Here is a 21,985-nt window from a genome sequence, read left to right on the forward strand (position 1 = left end):
ATGATGCTCACTGATCACCATGGGGCAGACGCTAACACAGGAGCAAAAACCACAGGCATGGAAAAATGGAACAGACTGATGAATATCAGTGGGAAGGGGGGTGGGAGAAGGGCGGGAAGAGATTAACAAAGATCTTATATGCATACCAGAGGTCCAGTGCACAGTGCACTGGTGGGGTCCCTCGGCCTGGTCTGTGGGGATCGTCCAAAACCAGCTCTCTAACACCCCCCAAGGGGTCCTGGATTGCGAGAGGGCACAGGCCAGGCTGAGGGACCCTGCCAGTACACTAATAAAGGACTAGTTTTTACATAAAGCACTAGGACTTTTAAATCAAGGGTGCTAGTATGATTGCATCTGTATTTGAAAAAGATAATAATTATATTTTTGCCTCACACCAATCACAAAAATAAACTCCAAATTGATCAGAGATAGAAATGAAAGCATATGGAACTATCTGGATGTTTTCGCAAATAAAATTTTCCATACAAGAAGAAAACAGGGTGAATTCCTGTATAACCTGAATATAGGGAAGGCTTGCAACTGTCCAGAGGCAATAAAATATAAGATTGATAACGCTGACTCAATTTTAAAAAATACCAAAACACTACATTTTCATGATACAAAACATCACAAGCAAATACAACAAACAAAATGACAAAGTGGGAGAAAGGGTATGTCACAGATGAAGAGTGGAGAGTCCTAACATGAAAATAACTTAATAACTGAAGGAGAAAGATCAAAACCTTGATAGAAAAATGGGAAAAATATGTGAATAGACAATTCACACATGCAAAAATATACATTGGAAGAGATATTCACCCTCACTTATAATAATAGAAATGAAAATTGAAACTACACTGAGAAACCATTTCTTACCTATGCGACTGGCAAGAAAAAGTGGGAAAACACATTCTGTTTGTGAGACTGTTGAAGCAGGCTCTCTCATTCATTGGTGATGAGAATGCAAATGGGCACAAACTGTTTGGAGGGAAATTTGGCAATATCTAACAAAATTACCTATTGACCCAGAAATGTCACTCTAGAAAATTACCCTAAATTCCAACAACTGAGAACATATATATATGCACAAGGTTATTCATTGGCATAACTGTAATAGAAAAACACTGAAAACAATCGAACTGACCACACATAGGAAGGTGATTGCATTAACTGTGGAAGACCATGCTAAGGTTAAAAGCATGAAGATCTCGATGAACTAATATAAAGTGACTTTCAGGATATATTGTTAAATGAAAAAGCAAAGTACGTAAGAGAATATGGGGTATGTTATTCTTATGAAAGAGATTGGGAGAAATAAGAAAGTATACATGTATCTCTCCATTTGTGCAAAAAGAAACAAAGCAAGAATAATCTAGGAACTGAAAAAACTGGTTACCCATAAAGGGTGGGTGGCAATAAGATGAAAAAGGTGGTTGGAGCAGAAAAAGAAAGTATAGGGAAGTGGCACATCTAAGTTTGCTTTTTAAAATTTATGACTGTTTGAAGTATATTGCACACACTCAAAAAAAATAAAGATACAGGAAAAAAAAACCCTTAAAATTGAATACAAACCAAAGCAAATGAACTAACTGTATTTCAAATTAATAACATAATCCAAGTAAATTTTGAACACTAACTTTTGAGTATATGTATGTTCTTAGGCTAAAGACAAAAAACTGTAAACAAACATTAAATTCTAGTGAGTAGATGTATTTCTCATAGTCGCATGGGCTTAGCAATTCAGAAACTATTCTCTGTGCATTCTGGGACTGAGGAAATTCTGGGTACATATACTGTAGGTAATAGGAGCCAGGCTTCTCACTATAAAAGAAAGGAATCCTTTGCTAGGGGATTAAAATTGGAGGTATCAGTATGGAGATATGGAGATAGATAGATAGATAGATAGATAGATAGATAGATAGATAGATCATTGATAGATAGATGATAGATGATTGACAGAATACAAAGGGTCTAAAGCAGTGATAACCCAGTAGCAATGATCATATCTAGCATCCAGATTTTAGTTTTTCAATTCTATTTTCCACTGAAAGAACCCAGGTTCCTTGGAGAAATGACTGATTACAGGACTAGTTCTAGGAATGTACAAGATGAGTCTGAAACCCTTGTTGTGCCAGTAAAAACAAAACAAAACAAAACAAAACAAAGGCTGAAGGTGACTTGTCAAAAGCCCCTTAAGAGAATCCCTTAAAGGCCAAACAAATGTGATCTGAGCATCAAAAATTATGATCCATTGAATAAAATAAGAATCCATAAATTCATACCAATATAAATATAAGAATGAATACATAAATGTCAAAGATGGGAAAGCTCTCATTTTAGTAGAATTGTAGCTAAGAAATTCAGAAAAAAGTAATAAATATAGAAGAAATAAAGGAATTTGAAAATTAGCATTTAGCTGCTATCAGTAATAATAATTGAATCCTAGTAGTAGTAATTGATTAAGAAAAGACTCAATGCATGCTAAAAACATTATTGAATGTCTGATGAGAAGCAGGATATTTACATAGACTCAAAGTATTTTCCCACAAAATACTTATTAATTACAAAGAGAAATATAGTGACTTTATGTGGAGAAACCGGGCAGATACCACCTTCACTCAGTGGTCAAAGTTCATACAACTGGTAATGGGGCAAAGCAACATCGTGTTCCTCCTGGTACCACCCACGGGGAACATCATTTCTGTAATATCCCTGCTGAAAATGCATAACCTGAACCTAATCATGAGGAAACAATAAATATACCCCCACTGGAGGTAACTCTACAAATTAACTAGTCTATATCCTTTAAAACTATCAAGATCATAAAAGTCTCCCACCTTCCAAAAAGAAAAAAAAAGATTTAGGGATTATTTCAGGTTAAATACAAATAAAAATACATGGCAACCAAATGCAATGCATGATTGTTGATTGAGTCCTGGGTCAGAATAAAGCATCCCCACCCCCCTTTTGCTGTAAAGGACATCAGTAAGACAGCTGGCAGAATTTCAAGAATGCCTACAGTAAGATAATAGTATGACATCAATGTTAATTTCATTTGTTTTGATAATTGACTTATAGCTGCTTTACAAATGTCCCCTTTATTTTTTTCCAGAAACACACACTTATGTATTCAGGGGTAAATGGGTATCATGGCTGCAACTTATTCCTGCATGGTCCAGGAGAAAAATACTCACCTACCTATTAAGAGAGAATGATGAAGCAAAAAGGTAATATGTTACCATTTGAGAAATCAGAATGAAAGATATATAGCAGTTCTAGAAACTGAAAGCCTAAAATTATTTTAAAATATTTTTTAAAGATTAGTGATACTGACTAGCTGTTAGCAGCCTGGAGGTTAAAGACCTAATAATTTGTAATTGTTGAAGGCACGAATTGGTGCAACCCAAAGCAAGGCTGGAGAATATGAGTAACACATCAATTCCCTGGAGAGCCTCACAGCCCACACAGTCCAGCCTACAGCCTTGACAATGAAATATTCTTATGAAGTGATAGAAACCTAACTTGTTTATGAACAATGCCTTCAAGAACGCTAATGGTTAGTACCAGTAACAGGATCTAAAAGATAAGGGTCCCTCATTCAGAAAGTGAACATTTTGAGTGATTTCAAGTGCGGCCTGTCAAATGCAGTGGGGTGCCCATCTAGCAAGAAAAAGCAAGTTGAGGAACTATTTCAGCTGGTATTTTATTCTGTGAAGAAAACTAGATACAAAGTTGGCCGTGTTTACTTATGCTGTGAGGACATACTGAGGAAACAAGTGCCTTTTAAATAAAATGTGAGAATGCCAGGAACATGTACAAGCATGAATATGAAGCAATAGATGAAAACATATCAGGGAGGTTTCCAAATTAAATAGGTATTTGGGAATCTCGAGGTTTATACAGACTCCTGGGACCTATCTGTTATGAACATTGGTACATATATACCTTGAAAGATGAGGAAGTCAATACAATAGACTCTTGATGTTTGTAAGGAAATTCTATGAAAGGACTTCAATAGTTGTTATAGGCTTTTGTTACTTAAAAACTTGTAGCACTTTGTATCTGTACATTTCTAATCCTGATTGAATACATCCAGACCTTCAGTTAAATTATACTAAATTGAATGCAAAAATGTCATAATTCACAACAAGCATAAAAATGATAAAGAAATGCTTTAAATTAAACACTAATCCCTGGAGATTGGAGTATTAGATAATTATACACTAATAGCTGCTGGTTTTCTTTTCAGGAATTTTAACATATTCACAGTGGCAGTTTTGTTATTTTTAAAGAACTGAAACAGTAGACAGCTATAGTTCTCTATCCAATTAGAGATCAGCTGGCTCATGTATTTAAAGCCCACTACGCATTTACAAAAACAAAGCCAACAATAGAACATTGTACCTCAAAAAGGGGCATTATGTAATTAATCTGTTCTTCCCTGTTTAGAGTATGAACATCTCCCCCACTGAGATATCTGATTTTGACTTGTTCCCAGGGTACTGTGAAATCTTTTCATAAGAGGGCTTAACACTGAAATTACTTTTCTGTTAAAATCCAATTTTTCCCCTGAATAGGCAAAGGCAGGAAAAGGGTCCAGAGCCAAAGGAATCTTACCTAATAATAGACAAACATGTAAATTGACCATACCTCTGCTATGCCCACAGCCAATCAGGAGTGATTATGCAAATTAACCCAACAAAAATGGATGGTTAATTTGCATATGCAGGCACGGAGCGGCCAGGAGGGTCGGGACGCCTGCTATGAGGGGGAGGGGGTGGTGGTGGAGGGAACTACAGGAGCGGTGCTTCAGCAGGTTCCCCGGCAGTCCGGGAGCGAGGATTTGCCAGCTCCCGGGCAGCAGGGAGTGAAGCCAGGGGAAGGAAGGCCTATTCTTGCACGAATATCGTGCAATGGGCCTCTAGTGTTTTATAATAAGCGTGGGCCATTTTTATGGTTGAGAAACTAAATTAGCTTGTTCTGACTTTTTATTCTCCTATAACCTCACTTTTGCATTTTACTAGCCATGGTCATCACTGAATGGCTCTCCTGGTTTTATCAATGTATCTTTTAGACTTACTCGTTCACTATCATCTTCATTTTAAGCCATTAGAAAATTGAGTTTAGGGATAATGCTCTGGTAAATCTTCTCTGACCTGGATGCAATTAGATACAACTTTGGAAAGTATTTATTATTGGTGATGTGCATGTCTATGTCAAAGATTGTTTCTAAAGTTTTTTAGACTGAGCAGACCATTAGTGAAAAATTATTGGACACTGAACATACACACACACACTAAAAGTTTAATTCATTATTTTAAATCTTCCAAATCATTTAAAATATTATGTACCACAAAATGCAGTTTTTAAAGTATACAAATAAGTGTTTTTTAAAAGTATATTGAGATGCTATACAACTATCACCACTATCTAATCTTAAGACATTTTTATTACCCCCAAAAGAAACCATACTTATTAGGAGTCACTCTCCATTCCATTCTCTCCCCAGACCTTGGGAATGACTAATCTACTTTCCTGTCTGTTAAAGTTTTTTTTATAAACAATGGAATTATAAAATATGTGGCCTTTGGCCTTTCGTGTCTAGTTTATTTTCACTTAGTATAATATTTTCAAGGTTCATGCATGTTGTAGCATGTATCAGTATATCCCTTTTTATATCTAAACTAGAGACCTGGTGCACGAAATTCATGCATGGGGGGGTGTCCTTCAGCCCAGTCTGCACCCTCTACAATCTGGGACCCCCTGAAGGATGTCTTACTGCCCGTTTAGGCCTGATCCCACCAGGACTGCTGGCTCCCAACCGCTCGCCTGCCTGCCTGCCAGATTGCCCCTAAACGCTTCTGCCTGCCAGCCCGATCAACCCCTAACCACTCCCCTGCCAGCCTGATTGATGCCTAACTGCTCCCCTGCCAGCCTGATCGCTCCTAACTGCCCTCCCCTTCAGGTCTAGTTGCCCCCAACTGCCCTTCCCTGCAGGCCTGGTTGCTCCCAACTGCCCTCCCCTGCAGGCCTGGCTGCCCCTAACTGCCCTCTCCTGCCAGCCCAGTCACCCCTAACTGCTCTCCCCTGATGGCCTGGTCACCCCTAACTGCTCTCCCCTGCTGGCCTGGTTGCCCCCAACTGCCCTCCCCTGCAGGCCTGGTTCCCCCCAACTGCCCTCCCCTGCTGGCCTGATTACCCACAACTGCCCTCCCCTGCCGGCCATCTTGTGGTGGCCATCTTGTGTCCACCTGGGGACGGCCATCTTTGACCACATGGGGGCGGCCATCTTGTGTGTTGGAGTGATGGTCAATTTGCATATCACCTCTTTATTATATAGGATAATATTCTATTGTATGGATAAACACATTTTGTTTCTACATTCATCAACTAATGGATATTTGTATTGCTCCCACTTTGGGGCTATTATAAATAACTAGAGGCCCAGTGCACGCCTTCCACCCCCATGCACGAATTTCTTGCACCAGGTCTCAAGTCGCCCCACACAGCCTGCTTGTTCAGTCGTTTGGTTATCCCTCACTAATCCCCCTGCTGGCCTGGTGGTAGGCAGCCATCTTGTGATGGCATGAGGGTTAATTTGCATATTAACTCTTTATTATATAGGATGCTGCTATAAACATTAAAGTACAAGTTTTTGTGTGGACATATGTTTTCCACTCTCTAGGGTATGTACTATGGGGCAGAATTGCTGGATTATATGGTAACTCTCTTTTTAATTTTTGAAGGATTATCAAACTGCTTCCCAAAGAGCTTGAACAGTTTTGAATTCCCAACAGTAATGTACCATATGAGGGTTCTAATATCTCCATATTCTTTCAATGACTTTTTTATTTTTTAAATAATAGCCATTCTGGTGGGTATGAAGTATCTTGTGGTTTTTATTTGAATTTCCCTAATGACTAACGATGTTGAGCATCTTTTCATGTGATCATTGACCATTTGTATATCTTCTTTGGAGAAATGTCTACTTAGATCCTTAGCCCATTTTAAAATTGAATCATTCTTTTTATTGTTGATTTCTAAATGTTCCTTATATATTCAGGATACCATTAAATGTTTGATTTACAAACATTTTCTTCCATAATGGATTCAGCAATGGTTTCTTGGATTGTACACCAAAAACAAAAAACATAAAACTAGATAAACTTTGTCAAAAATAAAAGTTTTTTTGTTATAAAGGACATTATAAAAAAATGACAGAATGGTTTCTGATGAGAAATTGGTTATTAATCTTACTGATTATTTGCTTCGCCTTTGCTGCTTTCAAGATTCTCTTTTTATCTTTTTCTTTCAGTATTTTGATTATGATTGTTTTGGTGCAAATCTCTTTAAAGTCATCCTACTTAGATTTTGTTGAGCTTCTTGGATGTGTAGATTCATGTTTTGGGGGAAGTTTTCAGTTGTTATTTCTTTAAATATTCTATCTGCACTTTTTTCTCTTTCTTCTCCTTCTGGGACTCCCATTATGCTGGTGTGCTTCGTGATGTTTTACAGGTCACCGAGGCTCTATTCATTTTTCTCCATTATTTTTCTTTTCTGTCCCATCAGACTGAATACTATCAATGAACCTGTCTTCAAGTTTTTTGATTCTTTTGCTTGCTCTGATCTGCTACTGAACCCCTCTAATGTGCATTTTATTTCAGTTATTATACTTTTCAACTTCAAAATGTATACAGGGATGGGAAAACGTAGGTTTATAGTTCTGAGCACATGAAATGCAGAGTTTATTCTTGTATTATTACTTTTGCTCCACCATGTATGCCATTACTTCTTTTTCTATAAAAAGACTTTTATAGAAACATTTTAATTTAAAAATTCTACTTTTCCATAGTCTCTAATTGAGAAGATTTTGTTTTTATACTTCCTTTAGTTCTTTACATATGATTTACTTTAGTTCTTTGAACATAAACTAGTTGTTTTAATGACTTTCAAACATTATACAGGTCAAATTATGACAATTCTCAGAATTGTCAGAATTCAGGAGCTTCAAACCTATTCAGCTCCTTCCAGTGGTGGCTAGGCTGCTAGGTTTCATAGTGATAAATTGGCTTTCATGGCTAGTGTGGCAATGAGGAGAGGGAGATGGGTACATGGAAATTTAAAATGCCACAAATCTTGCTGCATTTATTAAGATTCTGCTATCTTTCTGGAATAAACACTCTTCAGATTATCACATGCCTTTGGTTAATTTCCAGAGACCTAAAAAAGATGACTGTAACTATTTTTTGTAGTGTTTTTGTTATTTTTATTCAGGAGTGAGTTTTTGGAAATCCTTAGTATGCCATTCCTAGTGATGTCCTAATTCTTTAAGTGAAAAATATACATACATGAAAGGACTAATATTTTCTCCCCACATTCTGATACATTATCTAGTGCATATAATCTCCAAATTTTTGAGTTTATTAGCATATTTGAAAGCCATGCCACATGGAATCACATTATTGTGATGGCCCCTCCTATCTTTTTCAGACCTCCCTGTGGCAGCTCCATTCTCCTGGTCACTTGGATTGAAGCTCTTAGATCATCAGATACTTCCCTTACTCTCTGCTCCTATATCCCCTCAAGTCTTCCTTCACAGCCTTATTCATACCTAACCTTTCTATCCATTACCAATGTGTCATTATCTCTCACCTGCCATGTCTCTCTCTACTTTGCTTACCAAGAGTAAGTGAATCTTCATAAAAACACCACTTTGGTGAGTTCATTCCAGGAATCAGAGGCTCCCATCAACCTCATTTTATCTCCTTCTGGATAAAATCTAGTCTTTTTAATGGGCACCTTCAACTTTTCACAATCTAGACCCAATCTGAACTGAAGGTCAGACAATTTGGGTTCGGACTCCAGCTTATTTCTTGTTGAAACTTTCAGATCTATTGTACAGGATATATAACATTATTGAGCACCTATTATGTGCTGAAGTTAGAGTCAGTTCACAGAGATATAGACAAGTAAACCCTTGGTCACAATATATTGTAGTTAAGAACTACGTAGAAGGATTATTTAAGAAGGTATCTGAAAAAGTACCTTTGAAAATACGAAGAATTAAAATAAGTGAAAGGTATTACTGTGTTCTTTCCTTATTTAACTCCAGTATAATGTCCTCAAAAATTTAGACCCTGGAATTTCTACATTTATAGGAGGCCACATGAATACAGTTAACCTTGTAGCATTTATATCCTCATCTTTAATGCAGGGATGACATCTGTCCTGCTTACTACCTAGGACTGGGGTGAAGGATCATAGGAGAAGATATATGTAAGATCTTGTGAAGTGCTTTACAAATCCCACTTATTATCAAAACAGTTATTACAAATAAATATAAATATAAATAATAAAAATACATTATAAAATACTCTCATTTTTATTACCTATGCATCTAAAGTCATTGGTTTGGATAATTTAATGAGAACCAATTGATCTCTTAAGTATTGCATGGCTACCTTTTGTAAATAGGGTTTTACAATCACACTATTAAAATGTTAATGATTATTGGTATGTCGTCAAAACAGCCATGGAGGAAAAGAAAAGCAGTTACTTACGCTCTACTTTTAACTGTCCAAGGATGGAATTTTCTCCTCTGCACATGGTCCTAAAATATGTAAAGAAAGGAAATCATTATGGAGGTTACAAAGGAACTAATCCCAATTTGTGGGATTTAGTCCTAATCCAGGTAAAAACAGAACAAGTGCTTTTGAGAAAAGATGCTACATAGATTTTTTTAAAAAATCTAAAACATGAAAAACAATGAATATTACTTTTGTAATGCTATTGATGGAACAAGGTAGTTGTTTTGAGGTGGGTAAATGGAAAAATTATAAAATTTATTTCAGAAAGAGATGTTATTTTTAAAAGATGGATTATGAATGAATTTTCCTTCTTAGAAAATTTGTTGACAGTGAAGATAAATTTAGAATGCTTCAGTAGATAAGAATACTTACACAATCACATTGCTTTCAAAGGTAAAAAGGGCAAAAACTTAGCAGAATAATTTTATAATTAAAGAAACTATTACACTTGGGCTCTCTGTAAAGTTGGCAAACCCCTTAAAAGTGAAAAATAGTCTCAAATAACTGACTATTAATGATTTTGTTTCTTAAGACTGATAATAGTCTATGAATTGCAAAGACTGACAAAACAAAAAATTCTATGCTCCATCTGCTTGCTTTATGAAAGTAATTAAAAATACAGTTATGCCTGGGAAATGCTGATATTATTAAAGATGATGCCAGCAAATAGAGATGTTTTGCATAATAAAAGGTTATAGTTTTAGTTGCTGAACAAAAGCCAAGCATGTTATTTTATTCAGCTGGTTCAAACCCAAGAAAATAATCACAAAAAACAATTACAATTGACAATATTCCAAAAATAACACTAGAATGGCAAATAAAGTGGTTAATAGCTGATTAAACATTATGTCAGGGCCGTAAATACTTGAAAAGCTTTGTTTGTCATGTTATAAATCAGATAATAGTAGAAATGGGCACATCTTCAAACTGTGTGTATAGACCAAACCGCAGTTAAAGTTCTCTCATACTGTAACCAGGCAAAATTCCTCAAGAAGAGACAAACCAAAAAAAATCTTTACTTGAAACCTCAGCAGACAGACAGAAGCTTGAAAAGTCTGAATAAAATAAAAAAGATTTTTAAAAAAAAGATTTCCACCACAATGGACACTCAAACTGTGCACAGAAGACCCTCAGATCCTACAAGGGATTCCACTAGGGACGGGGGGGACCCAGTAGCAAGGCATCTAAGCCCCTACCCCTAATTTGACGAAGGCTCCAAAACCTTTTTTGCTTTATATACTGGGAGTTCTGTGAAGTCTCCTTTGTCCTTGAAAAAAGGTTTGATTATAAAAGTGGTCAACTTACAGGCACTTTGAAAAACAAGGGATATTAAAAGAAAATACCCAGGTTGTGTTCTTTGCTTTGTGTTATTAAAAGTGGGATCTTGAGTAGGAGTCTTTGGTATCTCAGGTTACAGAGCTTATAGCTGGGACCTGGAGCCATGCCCAGGCTGTCCACCTGCCCCTTCACTCCTATTCTCTTTCTCAGCTACGTGACCCCGAGAGAAACCACCTCTCCCCAACTGCCCACCAGCTAGGCCTCCTCAGCCCTCTTCATGATGCTCCACTGGCCAAGGCTGAAGCCTCAAGTGCCTTTTAAAAAAAATATGTATTTTTATTGGTTTCAGAGAGAAACGGAGAGGGAGAGAGAGATAGAAACATCAATGATGAGAGAATCACCGATTGGCTGCCTCCTGCACACCCCCCCTTCCCACTGGGGATTGAGCCCACAACCCGGGTAAGCGCCCTCGACCGGAATCGAACCCAGGACCATTCAGTCCGCAGGCCAATGTTCCATCCACTGAGCCAAACCAGCCAGGGCTCAAGTGCCTTTTTGAGCATGCCTATTCACTGCTTTTTAGAATATCAAGAATAGAACTTAACCACTTTCCCTATAATTTTAGCCAGGAAGTGGTAGAGAAAAAGAATTAAAATTTCAGGAGCTAGGAAAGAACCTTCATGCTTCTAGCAGAGACTATTATTACAACCTTGTTGAAGGATTTACTACCTAGAAAATCATAAACAAACTTGTACAAATCATAGCATTTTAAGCATTTTTTTCTATATAACTGCAAAGAATATAGAAAAGTCAATAACTATTTGGTAGCTTTAACAATAATTTAGAAATCAATAGGTATATATATTTTTATTCATATATTTTATATAATATATAAAGTCCCTGTCTCTATATGTATATATATATTAAAATATATATATATACACACATATAAAATATATGTGAATATAAAGGAGACTAATATTTTAGTTCTTTAGTATACATAAATATGTATATTATAAATGGAGACAATAACTCCATATATTTTATAGTTTACATTATATTTATATATAATATTTATTATACATCATTTTATATTTACAATATGTATACTATATATCTTATATATATTATAAATATTATATGTACATATATACTAGGCAACAAATATAAACGAGACTAATATTTTAGTTTTTTTATAGTTGCCATGTGTCGTAGGCCTACTCTTTATGATTTTAGGTTCTATTTGAATTTTACTAACTAGTAAACAGACCAAGATTCAGAGTAAAATAAAGACAAGTGTTCATTTGTTCAACACTCCACTGAATAGATGTGGACAAACATTTCCATTCCTTTCACCAGCTTATGGGCACGGCTGATTGAAAGCTGAAAACAGACCACACTAGGATTCTGGCACCTGAAGTTGAAGTGCATTATCGCCTGGAGAGCGTTTCCTCCGCCAGTTTTAATGTCTCCTTCAAACCCTGGCAGAAGTGGTATCACAACGTACACCCGGTATCTCCGGCCTTCCCTGCAAAAATCAGAGGCAGACAGATTCAACAACAAGAAGATACATACAGTAACAGCTTAAAATAACAGCCAAGCCTCTCACATGGTTTTAGAGACTGAGCTGATGGCTTCCTACCGTGTATTCTATCCCATCTCAGGGCTTCAGGACTGCTTTTGGATTGGAGGCCAGAAGCTATTTTCCAGGCTAACAGTTCATAACAAACTGAAAAATAAGTGACCTTGGCAGTAAAGCGGGAATTGTACCCACAGCATAATCCTCCTAGAACAAAATTCACTGCAAGAAAGCCTTGCTTGGAGCTCATGGAACGGGGGGGGGGGGGGGGGGGGGGGGGGGGGGGGGAGTAGGATGGGGGAGGGGGGAGCTCGCGGGGGGGAGGGGAGGAGAGAGGCTATAACAAATTTTTCAAAAAGACTTTTGTAATAATTTTATGTGTAACATGTTATATCTATAGTTATATCCTAGCTCAGAGACCGGCAAATAGGCATTCAGTTAATAGCTGTTGAGTAAATGATTTCCCATAGCTTAGATCTCTGGGGCAAAATGACATACTGGACCTACTAGACTAATTTCCAACGATGAAGAAATCATCATTGTTTAGAAACTAATTCAGCTCTGAAAGCTCTGGTTTAGAGGCTAAATGTTTCCCTGGGTCCTTCAAAAATTCTGGGTGGTTGATGATTTTAAATCCCCTGCATATATAACACAGTATTTTTTGGCCCACTCTCCCAACTGATTAACGACAGCCTTTGGAAGAAATGCTGTTGGGTAGGCTTAGCTACTCAATGATGTCACAAATAGAAGAATGTGTGGCTCCTTACTTTGATCTACATTCAGAAAGTCAGGAACTTGGAGAATTATGTTCAAACAGGTTATCACCCATTTGGAGGCAAAGTTGTTAAAAGTCTTTGTCTCCATTTGGAAGAGACACGAAGAAGAGCAAGCCCGGGAATGACTGTGGAACCCATTGTGGTTGGAGTCTCAGCCGCGTATCTCAGTGATCTATAGTCACACAAAGGTGCTGCTACCGCCTAACTTTCAAACCAGATCCTACTTAAACTTCTCATAATAATTTCTAACATTCATTTCTCCTAAACAACTGCATTTTCTTTCATATGAATATTATCGATACTCTCTGAGGGGTCAGATTTCATTACTGATGTCTCTAAATGCCAATGTATGTAGCAGGACATGTGGAAAGTGAAGTTCAGGGTAGAAGTGACAGCCAACAGGAGTCTGAAGGCTTAACTGGTGCTGAGAAACCGGGAATGTGGAACAGGTTGTTGTAATGGCATGGATTAATCACTAGATGGCAAACATAGTTTGAGGTGGAAAATAAACCATTAACAAAATATTCAACTGTTCAAGTTCTCTCTCAATAAGGGTAAGAGGCTCACATCCCTAAATGGTGAATAGGGTAGTGGAAAAGAACAGAAAGAATACATAAGCTATTTCCCCAGAGACAGTATTGAAGAGTCCAAACCAATTAAACTGGACCCTTAAAAATGGACACCATCAGGCCTCAACTGCCTTTCAGAATCAGCTTCAGTATGATCTGCCCAGACCCACCGTCCCTTTGCTCAGGGGTGCACTTCCCTACTAAGGAGGGCTGGCTCATCTGCTCCCTAAGTTTGGAATTCCCTTCTCCAACTCTCGAAATGCCACTTCTTCCAGAGCAGCTAAAAGGCTCCCTCCTTGGTCAAGCCATCTTGGATCTTCCAATCAAAATTGGTTTGCTCCTGCCTCTGTGCTCCCATGGCACAAAGCCAGAACATCTACTCACCCTTCTGGCCTCCTTACAAAATAGTGACACATATGTCTGTTGCCTAGGCTATGTGATAACCTCTTTTGAAATACAGACGTATGTCCACATATCTTTCTACTAGAAGGCTGGTGCAAGAATTTGTGCACCAGTGGGGTCCCTCAGCCTGGCCTGTGGGATTAGGCTGAAACTGGCTCTCCAATATCCCCTGAGGGGTCCCAGATTGAAAGAGAGCACAGGCCAGGCTGAGGGACCCCACCAGTGCATGATCAGGGACAGGGAGGGACGTGGGAGGTTGGCCAACCGGGGAGGGACTGCAGGAGGGCTTTAGGGTGTGTCCAGCCCATCTTGCTCAGTCTCGATCAGCCGGACCCCAGCAGCAAGCTAACCTACCGGTTGGAGCATCTGCCCCCTGGTGGTCAGTGCACGTCATAGTGAGCAGTTGAGCTGCCTTAGCATATCATTAGCATATTACACTTTGATTGGTTGAATGGATGACCAGATGACTGGACACTTAGCATATTAGGCTTTTATTATATAGGATTTCTGGCAGTGTCCAGTGGAAGATCCTGGCACACAGTATGGACTTGACACTATTTTCTTTGGAAAGATGAGGTCAGGCTGTAAGAATGTTTCTGGGGGAAAAAGGTTAAGCTGAAAGGTCATTTTTCTTTAAATTACATTATATTTTACTTTAATTGTGTATAAATTTGCCATTTTAACAATTTTTAAGTGTACCATTCAGTGGTATGAATTACATTCATATGTTGTGCAACCATCATGATACTGTGAATCCTGAGAAAGAAGACACCTACTAAGAAGGGCTCCTGGTGGCTAGCTTGGCTCAAATTGAAAAAAATACAAACTCTAGCAGCCACTTCTGCACAGAGGCCTTTCACAGAAACTGCACTTCAGGGAGAAGCCTGCGCTAAACTGCCTGCCTGCACTGTTTTCTGCCGTCTGAGCCAGCCCTGATAAAGGAGTTACTAAAATGCTATATCAAACCATAGGACTGAGGCTTTCCCCATCCAATCAGAGACACACAGCTCCGACCAACCAGAGAAGCTCTATTCTGGCCAATCAGGACAGTGGTGTTGGTCCAATCAAACTGTCCTCATGCAAACAAGGACTTAGAGTCCTTGTTTGCATGAGCACAGGCCAATCAGGTACCAGAGGCAGGACTTCTGTCCATATAAGCCAGCTCCTCTCTGGCTCCAAGAGCTCCCTTTCCCTTTCCAAAGACTGAAGACTGCATTTCCTGGCTGAGCTGAAACGCTGAAGATGTCCTGCCAGAGGAAAGCAGAGCAGACTGGCGTAGCACAGAGCAGACCAAAGCACAGTGGAGCAGACCAGTGCAGTGCAAAGCAGATATGCAGAGAGCAGAGCAGAGCTGTGTAGCTGGAGAGGGGCCTGGCCATAAAGCCGCTTGGCCCCAAGGCCACCTCATAGCCGTGCTACATCACAACTGAGCTGCTCTATAACCTTGGTGTGCTGTGAATAGAGTTTCCTTCTTCACTGCTCCCCAAAGTGGAGATTCCTGTTAGTGTTGAATTGGTACCAATGACCATTGTTGACAATATCTATTTCCAAAACTTTTCATGACCCCAAAAAGAAAATCTGTGATAATTAAGCAATAACTCTACTACTTCCCCTCTCTGCAACTCCTGGTAACCTTTCTCTTCTCCATGAATTTGACTTTCTAGGTATTTCATCTGAGTGGAATCATACAACATTTTGTGTTTGACTTATTTCACTTAGCATAATGTCCTCAAGTTTCATCTATGTTGTAGCATGTGTTAACATTTCCTTCCCTCTTATGGCTGAATAATATTCCATTATATGTATAAACCACATTTTGTTTATCCAGTCATCTGTTGATAGGCACTTGGGTTGTTTCCACCTTTTGGCTATTGTGAATAACGCTGTAATGAAGGTTTGCATACAGTATCTGAGTCCCTGTTTTTAGTTGTTTTGAGTATACACCAGGAATGGCATTGCTGGGTCATACAGTTATCCTAAAGTGTCCTTTGATGGATGATTGGATAAAGAAGATGTGGTACATATATACAATGGAATACTATTCAGCCATAAGGAAAGATGAAATACTGCCATTTGTGACAACGTGGATGGATCTTGAGATTATCATGCTAAGCAAAATGTCAGACAGAAAATGTCAAGAATCATATTTGATTTATATGTGGGATATAAAACTGAAAACAACAAATGAACAAAAAAGACAAACAAACAAATAAAAACTCATAGACACAGACAACAGCATATAGTTACCAGAGGAAGCGGGGGGGGGTTAATAAAAGGTAAAGGGAATCAAATATATTATGATGGAAGAAGATTTGACTCTGGGTGGTGGGCACACAATACAGTATACAGATAATGTGTCATAGAATTGTACACCAATATCATCCCAATAAACAATTTAAAAATATAATTTATAATTTGAAAATATAATTTAAACCCCCTCCCCCAAATTCTCTTTCACTCCTTTGTTCCTGGATCCATTTCCTCTCCCTTAAAGAAATTCCTATTATTTTCCATGCTTCTCAGAAATAGTCTATGAATTTATACGCATATACATGTACTCTTTTCTTATACACAAATAATAAAATACTATACACACTTTTCTGAATGTTATTTGTATCATTTATCAGTATATCCTGGAAATTCTGTACATAGAGAGTTGCCCATTTTTTAACAGCAGTGACACAGTATGCCACCATACATCCATACCATAATATTAAACCAGTTCTCTATTGGTGGACATTTAAACTGTTTCTCTTTCTTTTGTTGTTGTTATTTCAAAATAACTATGTACTTTGCTATGTATGCTGACCCACAAAATGATATTTTCATGTTTGTGGGGAAAATTTTAGAAGTGGTATTGCTGGTCTTGAACATCAAGAGTTTGTGACTCTGTTTGTAAAAGATGGTTCCCTTTTATCCTCATCCTATATAATAAAGAGGTAATATGCAAATTGACCCTCACACAAGATGGCCTCCCCCATGTGGTCACAAGATGGCCGCCACAAGATGGCCAGCAGGGGAGGGCAGTTAGGGGTGACCAGACCAGCAGGGGAGGGCAGTTGGAAGTGACCAGGCCAGCAGGGGAGGGCAGTTGGGGGCAATCGGGCCGGCAGGGGAGCAGTTAGGCATTGATCAGGCTGGCAGGGGAGTGGTTAGGGGATGATCAGGCTGGCAGGCAGAAGCAGTTAGAGGCAATCAGGCAGGCAGGTAGGCAAGTGGTTGGGAGCCAGCAGTCCTAGATTGTGAGAGGGATGTCCAACTACCGGCAGTCAGACATCCCCCAAGGGGTCCCAGATTGGAGAGGGTGCAGGCTGGGCTGAGGGACACCCCTCCCCCCCATGCACGAATTTCATGCACCGGGCCTCTAGTGTTTTATAAAAGCAAACATGACATCAAAATGGAGATCTCATAGGTAGGATATTGAGAAGTGTCCTGTAAAAATCTTATATCTTTAGATAAAAAATTCTTACAAATTTACTTTGTAAGAATCAGGATACTCAACTTGTCTTGTTCTTGGAACTTTATTAGTGCCTTTTCTTTCTTTCTTTTTTTTTTTGTTTGTTTTTTACAATTCAGTAGATCTTGAATTTCCCAAATGATGCAATTTTTAAACTGTGTTAAGAAAATTAGCAGAAATGACTTAGATTTTTACTACTGTAGGAAAAAAAGGACGCTAGAATTTCAAATTATAAAATTGTGGTTAGGTTTAAGCCAATGAAGAGAAAGTTCTATTCAAGAATGTGTCCAATCTCCTTCCTTGAACCCATCCACAGAAAACAACAGTTCCCAGCTGCTGAGGATTCTTATTTCTTCTGAAACACTGCACCCTCGAACGTCAGGGTGGTGCAGATGATAGCAATCAGCGGAGGGCAAGGACTAGGGTTCCTAATGTGCAGAATTATTTATGATCCTAAAAGCCAGATAAGAGCTCCTGGGCACCCAGCCATCATGCAAGCAATCGCTCTATTCACTTTAGTTCAAAACAATTTTATAAAATTGCATTCTCAGGCTTTTTGTTAAAATAAGTTTTTTTTTTTCAAAACTCACTAACTTGTATAGCAGTGCTTTGTCTAATAGCTAAAAATGGGAGATAAATGTCCAACAATAGAGGGATGGTTAACAAAATTATGCTGTAGCCACTCATTTTTGCAGTCACTGAAAATGATCCCTTGATGACCTAAAAGCAAAATACTTCTGGTACTGTGTTAAATGGACCCAATGCAAAGTTACAATTACATGACAGTTACAGATGTGACAGGCTGATTTTATGAAATGTTAAATAATTTTTCCCTTTTAATGTGTTAACTTCCTCCACTCTGTGACGGAAGATAGAAGCAGGCCTGGCTCCTAGGGTGGCACTTTCAAAACGGAACCAGGGCACAAAGATGTCAGCTTTCTTAGATCTGGAGAACTAGATATTCTTTGAGCTGAGGCAGTAGTATAAAGAAATAAAAAGAATCAGTTCAGGAACTCTGTCCTTCGCCTTCAAGCAGAATTCCAAGAAGAACAGGAGGTTAGGGTTAGGGTTAGGGTTACATGAGGATATGGGAGCCCCGAGGATTTGAGTCTTGCTTCCAGAGGAACCGAGAGGAACATCCACCAGCCCTTGTGATGTGACAGCAATAGAGAAGTGCCCGAAAGGCAGGGTTGGCAGCAGAAGGCCGAGGCCCCCCAGGAAGCTGACGCTAGAACAGGCCCGAGACAGATCAATGCCCAGAATTGGAAGCCCTCCCCAAAGATCCAGGTCCCTTCCGCATCTATACCAAGGATGAGGTGTGCAGCACCCTGGATGACTGAATACAGAGCAGAAATGACAAAAATCACTGAATTTGTCCACACTTACAAGGAAGTGACTAACCTACACTTCCTCCTATTGTGTGGAGATGGACTTGAGACACAAACTCAGGTGAGTTACAGGAAAAGGAAATAAGTTACAATTTCACAGAATATTGTGAATATTTTTATAAATATATAAAAGCATGAACAAAAAAGGAAATGGGAAAATAAAAAGTTTTTAGGGTGATGAGAATATGGGGTGTTTAATAATATTTTTAATTTCTGTGATTGCTGTAACGCCGTCTGTACCTTTAAAAGGGGAGGACTAATTCAAAGCAGTGGCTTTCCTCTACTAGATTCCCTCCTCATTCCTCTCTCTGTGAACCCCTCCTCCTGCACCCCTGGGTCTGTCCTCAGCACGGAGGGCAGCCAGGAGGAGCGGGGTCTGCGGGTCTGTAAGAAGGTCCCAAAGGAGGTCACTGTGCTTCTCCAGTGACGAGACGCTTTCTTTGTTGAGAACTTGAGATTTATAGATCATGTTTCTTTGCCGCAAACTTCAAGAGCTGGTTATAAATCCTATCGTTGCTGTAGATGCTGCAGCAGTGAATGCTTCCAGAAATAAGAAGAATTGTGGTCGGGCCTTCGTGTCTTGTGTGGAGAGAGCGTTATACTACAGTGGTATCTGTTAGGTGAGAATTGGATCTGTCGCTTCTCAGTGGTTTGGGACCGTAGCCCATTTTATGTTGTTTGGCAAATCTTTTAAAATGCAGTAGATCTTCCTGGGCTTCAGTTTTCTCATCTATAAATGAGGGAGTTGGCTAAAATCTTTTTCGTCTACTAGAAATGTTGGCCCTATTTAGCACTGCCTTTGAATATTTTATGTGTGACCTTATACTTTACGATGTACTATATCTTGTAGTGCACACACAGTGTTTTTTCATTGGTTACCTTTTAAAAATGGCAAGCTTTTAAATGTAGGCGTGTTCAGGATTAGCTTAACATCTAGGTTTCACTCTGGATGTGACAGTCTTTGGCAGGCACGTCCCTCAGTGGCCCCCAAATAAGATTCTACAAAACCCTTTATTCAGCTGCTCTCACCATGGCCCAGATGCTTTCATTCTCTCTTTTTTTAGAGTCTCTCTCTTCCTTCCTCTCTGTGTAAGGGCACATGCTCAGGCTCTAAATGATTATTGGCCTCTTCTCTTCCTACTGCTATCTTTACACCTATCTGCTGAGATGACCATTTATAAGCAAAGGCAATTAAATGATCTAAATCAGAAGTTCTCCTGCCACAAGATGTTGTCATCTCTGCCCCAATGTGACCTCTTCTCCAGAAATTTTATAGAGCTTAGAAATTATCCCACAAGAAAAAAATGTGAAACCAGCAAATGGCATACTTAATTTGAATGTGTTTTTAATTCTTTTTATTATAGCTGTAGTTTAAATTTCTTTTAGACAGTGGTTTTGAAACATACCCAATGTGTCCTATTTGGTATACAAATCATAGGATATGATAATTATAATATGTAGATTTTCCTTTAAGCCTACCAAATTTTTATCTGTCAAGCAATTACTTTAAAAAATAAAATATCCATCTGATTGTATTATTTTAGAATACAGTATCTTTCATAGACTTCTGGAAGGCTTAACATAATAACTTCTCCACTTCCCTGAAATACGGGGAGCTATGTAGCTTAGGGGTGAAGAACACATGGTGAAGTCCTAAGGACGTGGCCGGAGTCTCAGTTCCTCTCATCAATAGCTGTATGATTTTGCAAGGTACCTAATCTCATTTGGCCTCAGCTGCCTCATCTGTAGAATGGGAATAATTATGCATCCACTTCATAAGGTCGATGTGAGAACTGAATGAAGTAATGTATATAAAGCACCTTGGATGTGGAACAACTCAAAATAACATTATTATTCATCTAACAACCAGTGATTTCAATTAGCAAGCTTATACCCCTTCAAACAATAATAAAGTAAATAGTGTCTAAAATGAAAGCAAAACTGAACTCACATTATGTTCCAGAATACCTTTTACTTCATTTTATATTTAGGGGGAGGGTGTTATGAAATCAATAACGGGGGATCCAAAAACTGATTCCCAGGAGAAGCCAGCTATAGATTTCTGGCAGGACACCTCTAGCCAGTGTTTCAACAATGTGCCTCTACTGGGCTCAGGATGAAGGAGCACCAGCAGTAGGAAATCAAGTAAGTTTTCCTAATCCAGCTGTAGCCATCTCATAACTTAAAATAAGGCACACTAAACATCTATTTAATGAAAACATTTCTGTTTCTAACATAAATATTCATCTGAAGTAGTTCACTTGAGTATTGTGCTTCTTTTCCCTTGCTCAAATTGACAGTGAGCTAGCATATTTCCAGATGATGAATTTCCTGGAAATCACATAATACATTTCTTACATGAACTGACAGTTGACGGTTAATTTTTTTTGGGGGGGGGCATCTATTCATATGAGCTAGGTAGGGGAGATTTTTGTGTGTGTGTGTGATTAAAAAGCAGTATCAGAAAGGCAAACTGATACACTCAAAATGTCACATACCTGTAGATAACAGAGTTGGAAAGAACGCAGGTCTCTAGATACTTGGTTCCCAATTAATTTCAGATTCTCAGAGGAATATTCCCCATACCACCCACTCCGGGGCAAAGTGCAATCCCTGTCTATAGTTCCAGGAAGCACGCAGAGTTGGAGAAGTTTTCAAAATTGTGTATTTTTCAATCTACTTTAATGTTGTATTTTTCAATGCGGTTTAGGTATTAAATCAACTTCCTCTTTTCGTTGCATGTGTCAACCTTGTGCAAAATGCACTTGCTCTCTTACTTCCTGACTTTTTACCAGTTTCCATAAGCAAGATGGTTTCATCCTCAGAAAGCATTCACTTATGGCACACCCTGTTTTAAAATGTCCTCTACCTGTCTCAGTTGGGTCTACTCCATCTTTTGGCTTATTCAAACATGGCATACACCTATCCATTTCTTCTCCCTGATCCCTG

At 38.7% G+C, this 21,985-nt stretch overlaps 1 protein-coding gene across 3 annotated transcripts in view; it reads right to left on the minus strand.

Annotated features, from left to right (window-relative positions):
* PLD1 (phospholipase D1) overlaps window positions 1–21,985 on the minus strand; it is a 200,954-nt gene that overhangs the window by 25,925 nt on the left and 153,044 nt on the right. For all 3 annotated transcript variants that reach the window (XM_079766495.1, XM_079766494.1, XM_079766496.1), the window contains 2 exons: window positions 12,280–12,393; window positions 9,561–9,610 (listed from right to left, as the gene is read on the minus strand). In XM_079766495.1, coding sequence (XP_079622621.1) covers window positions 9,561–9,610; window positions 12,280–12,393 — 164 coding nt within the window. The remainder of the gene's footprint in view (window positions 1–9,560; window positions 9,611–12,279; window positions 12,394–21,985) is intronic.

The sequence above is a fragment of the Cnephaeus nilssonii genome, assembly GCF_951640355.1.
Source record: "Cnephaeus nilssonii genome assembly, chromosome: 3".
In the NCBI taxonomy this organism is placed as follows: domain Eukaryota; kingdom Metazoa; phylum Chordata; class Mammalia; order Chiroptera; family Vespertilionidae; genus Cnephaeus; species Cnephaeus nilssonii.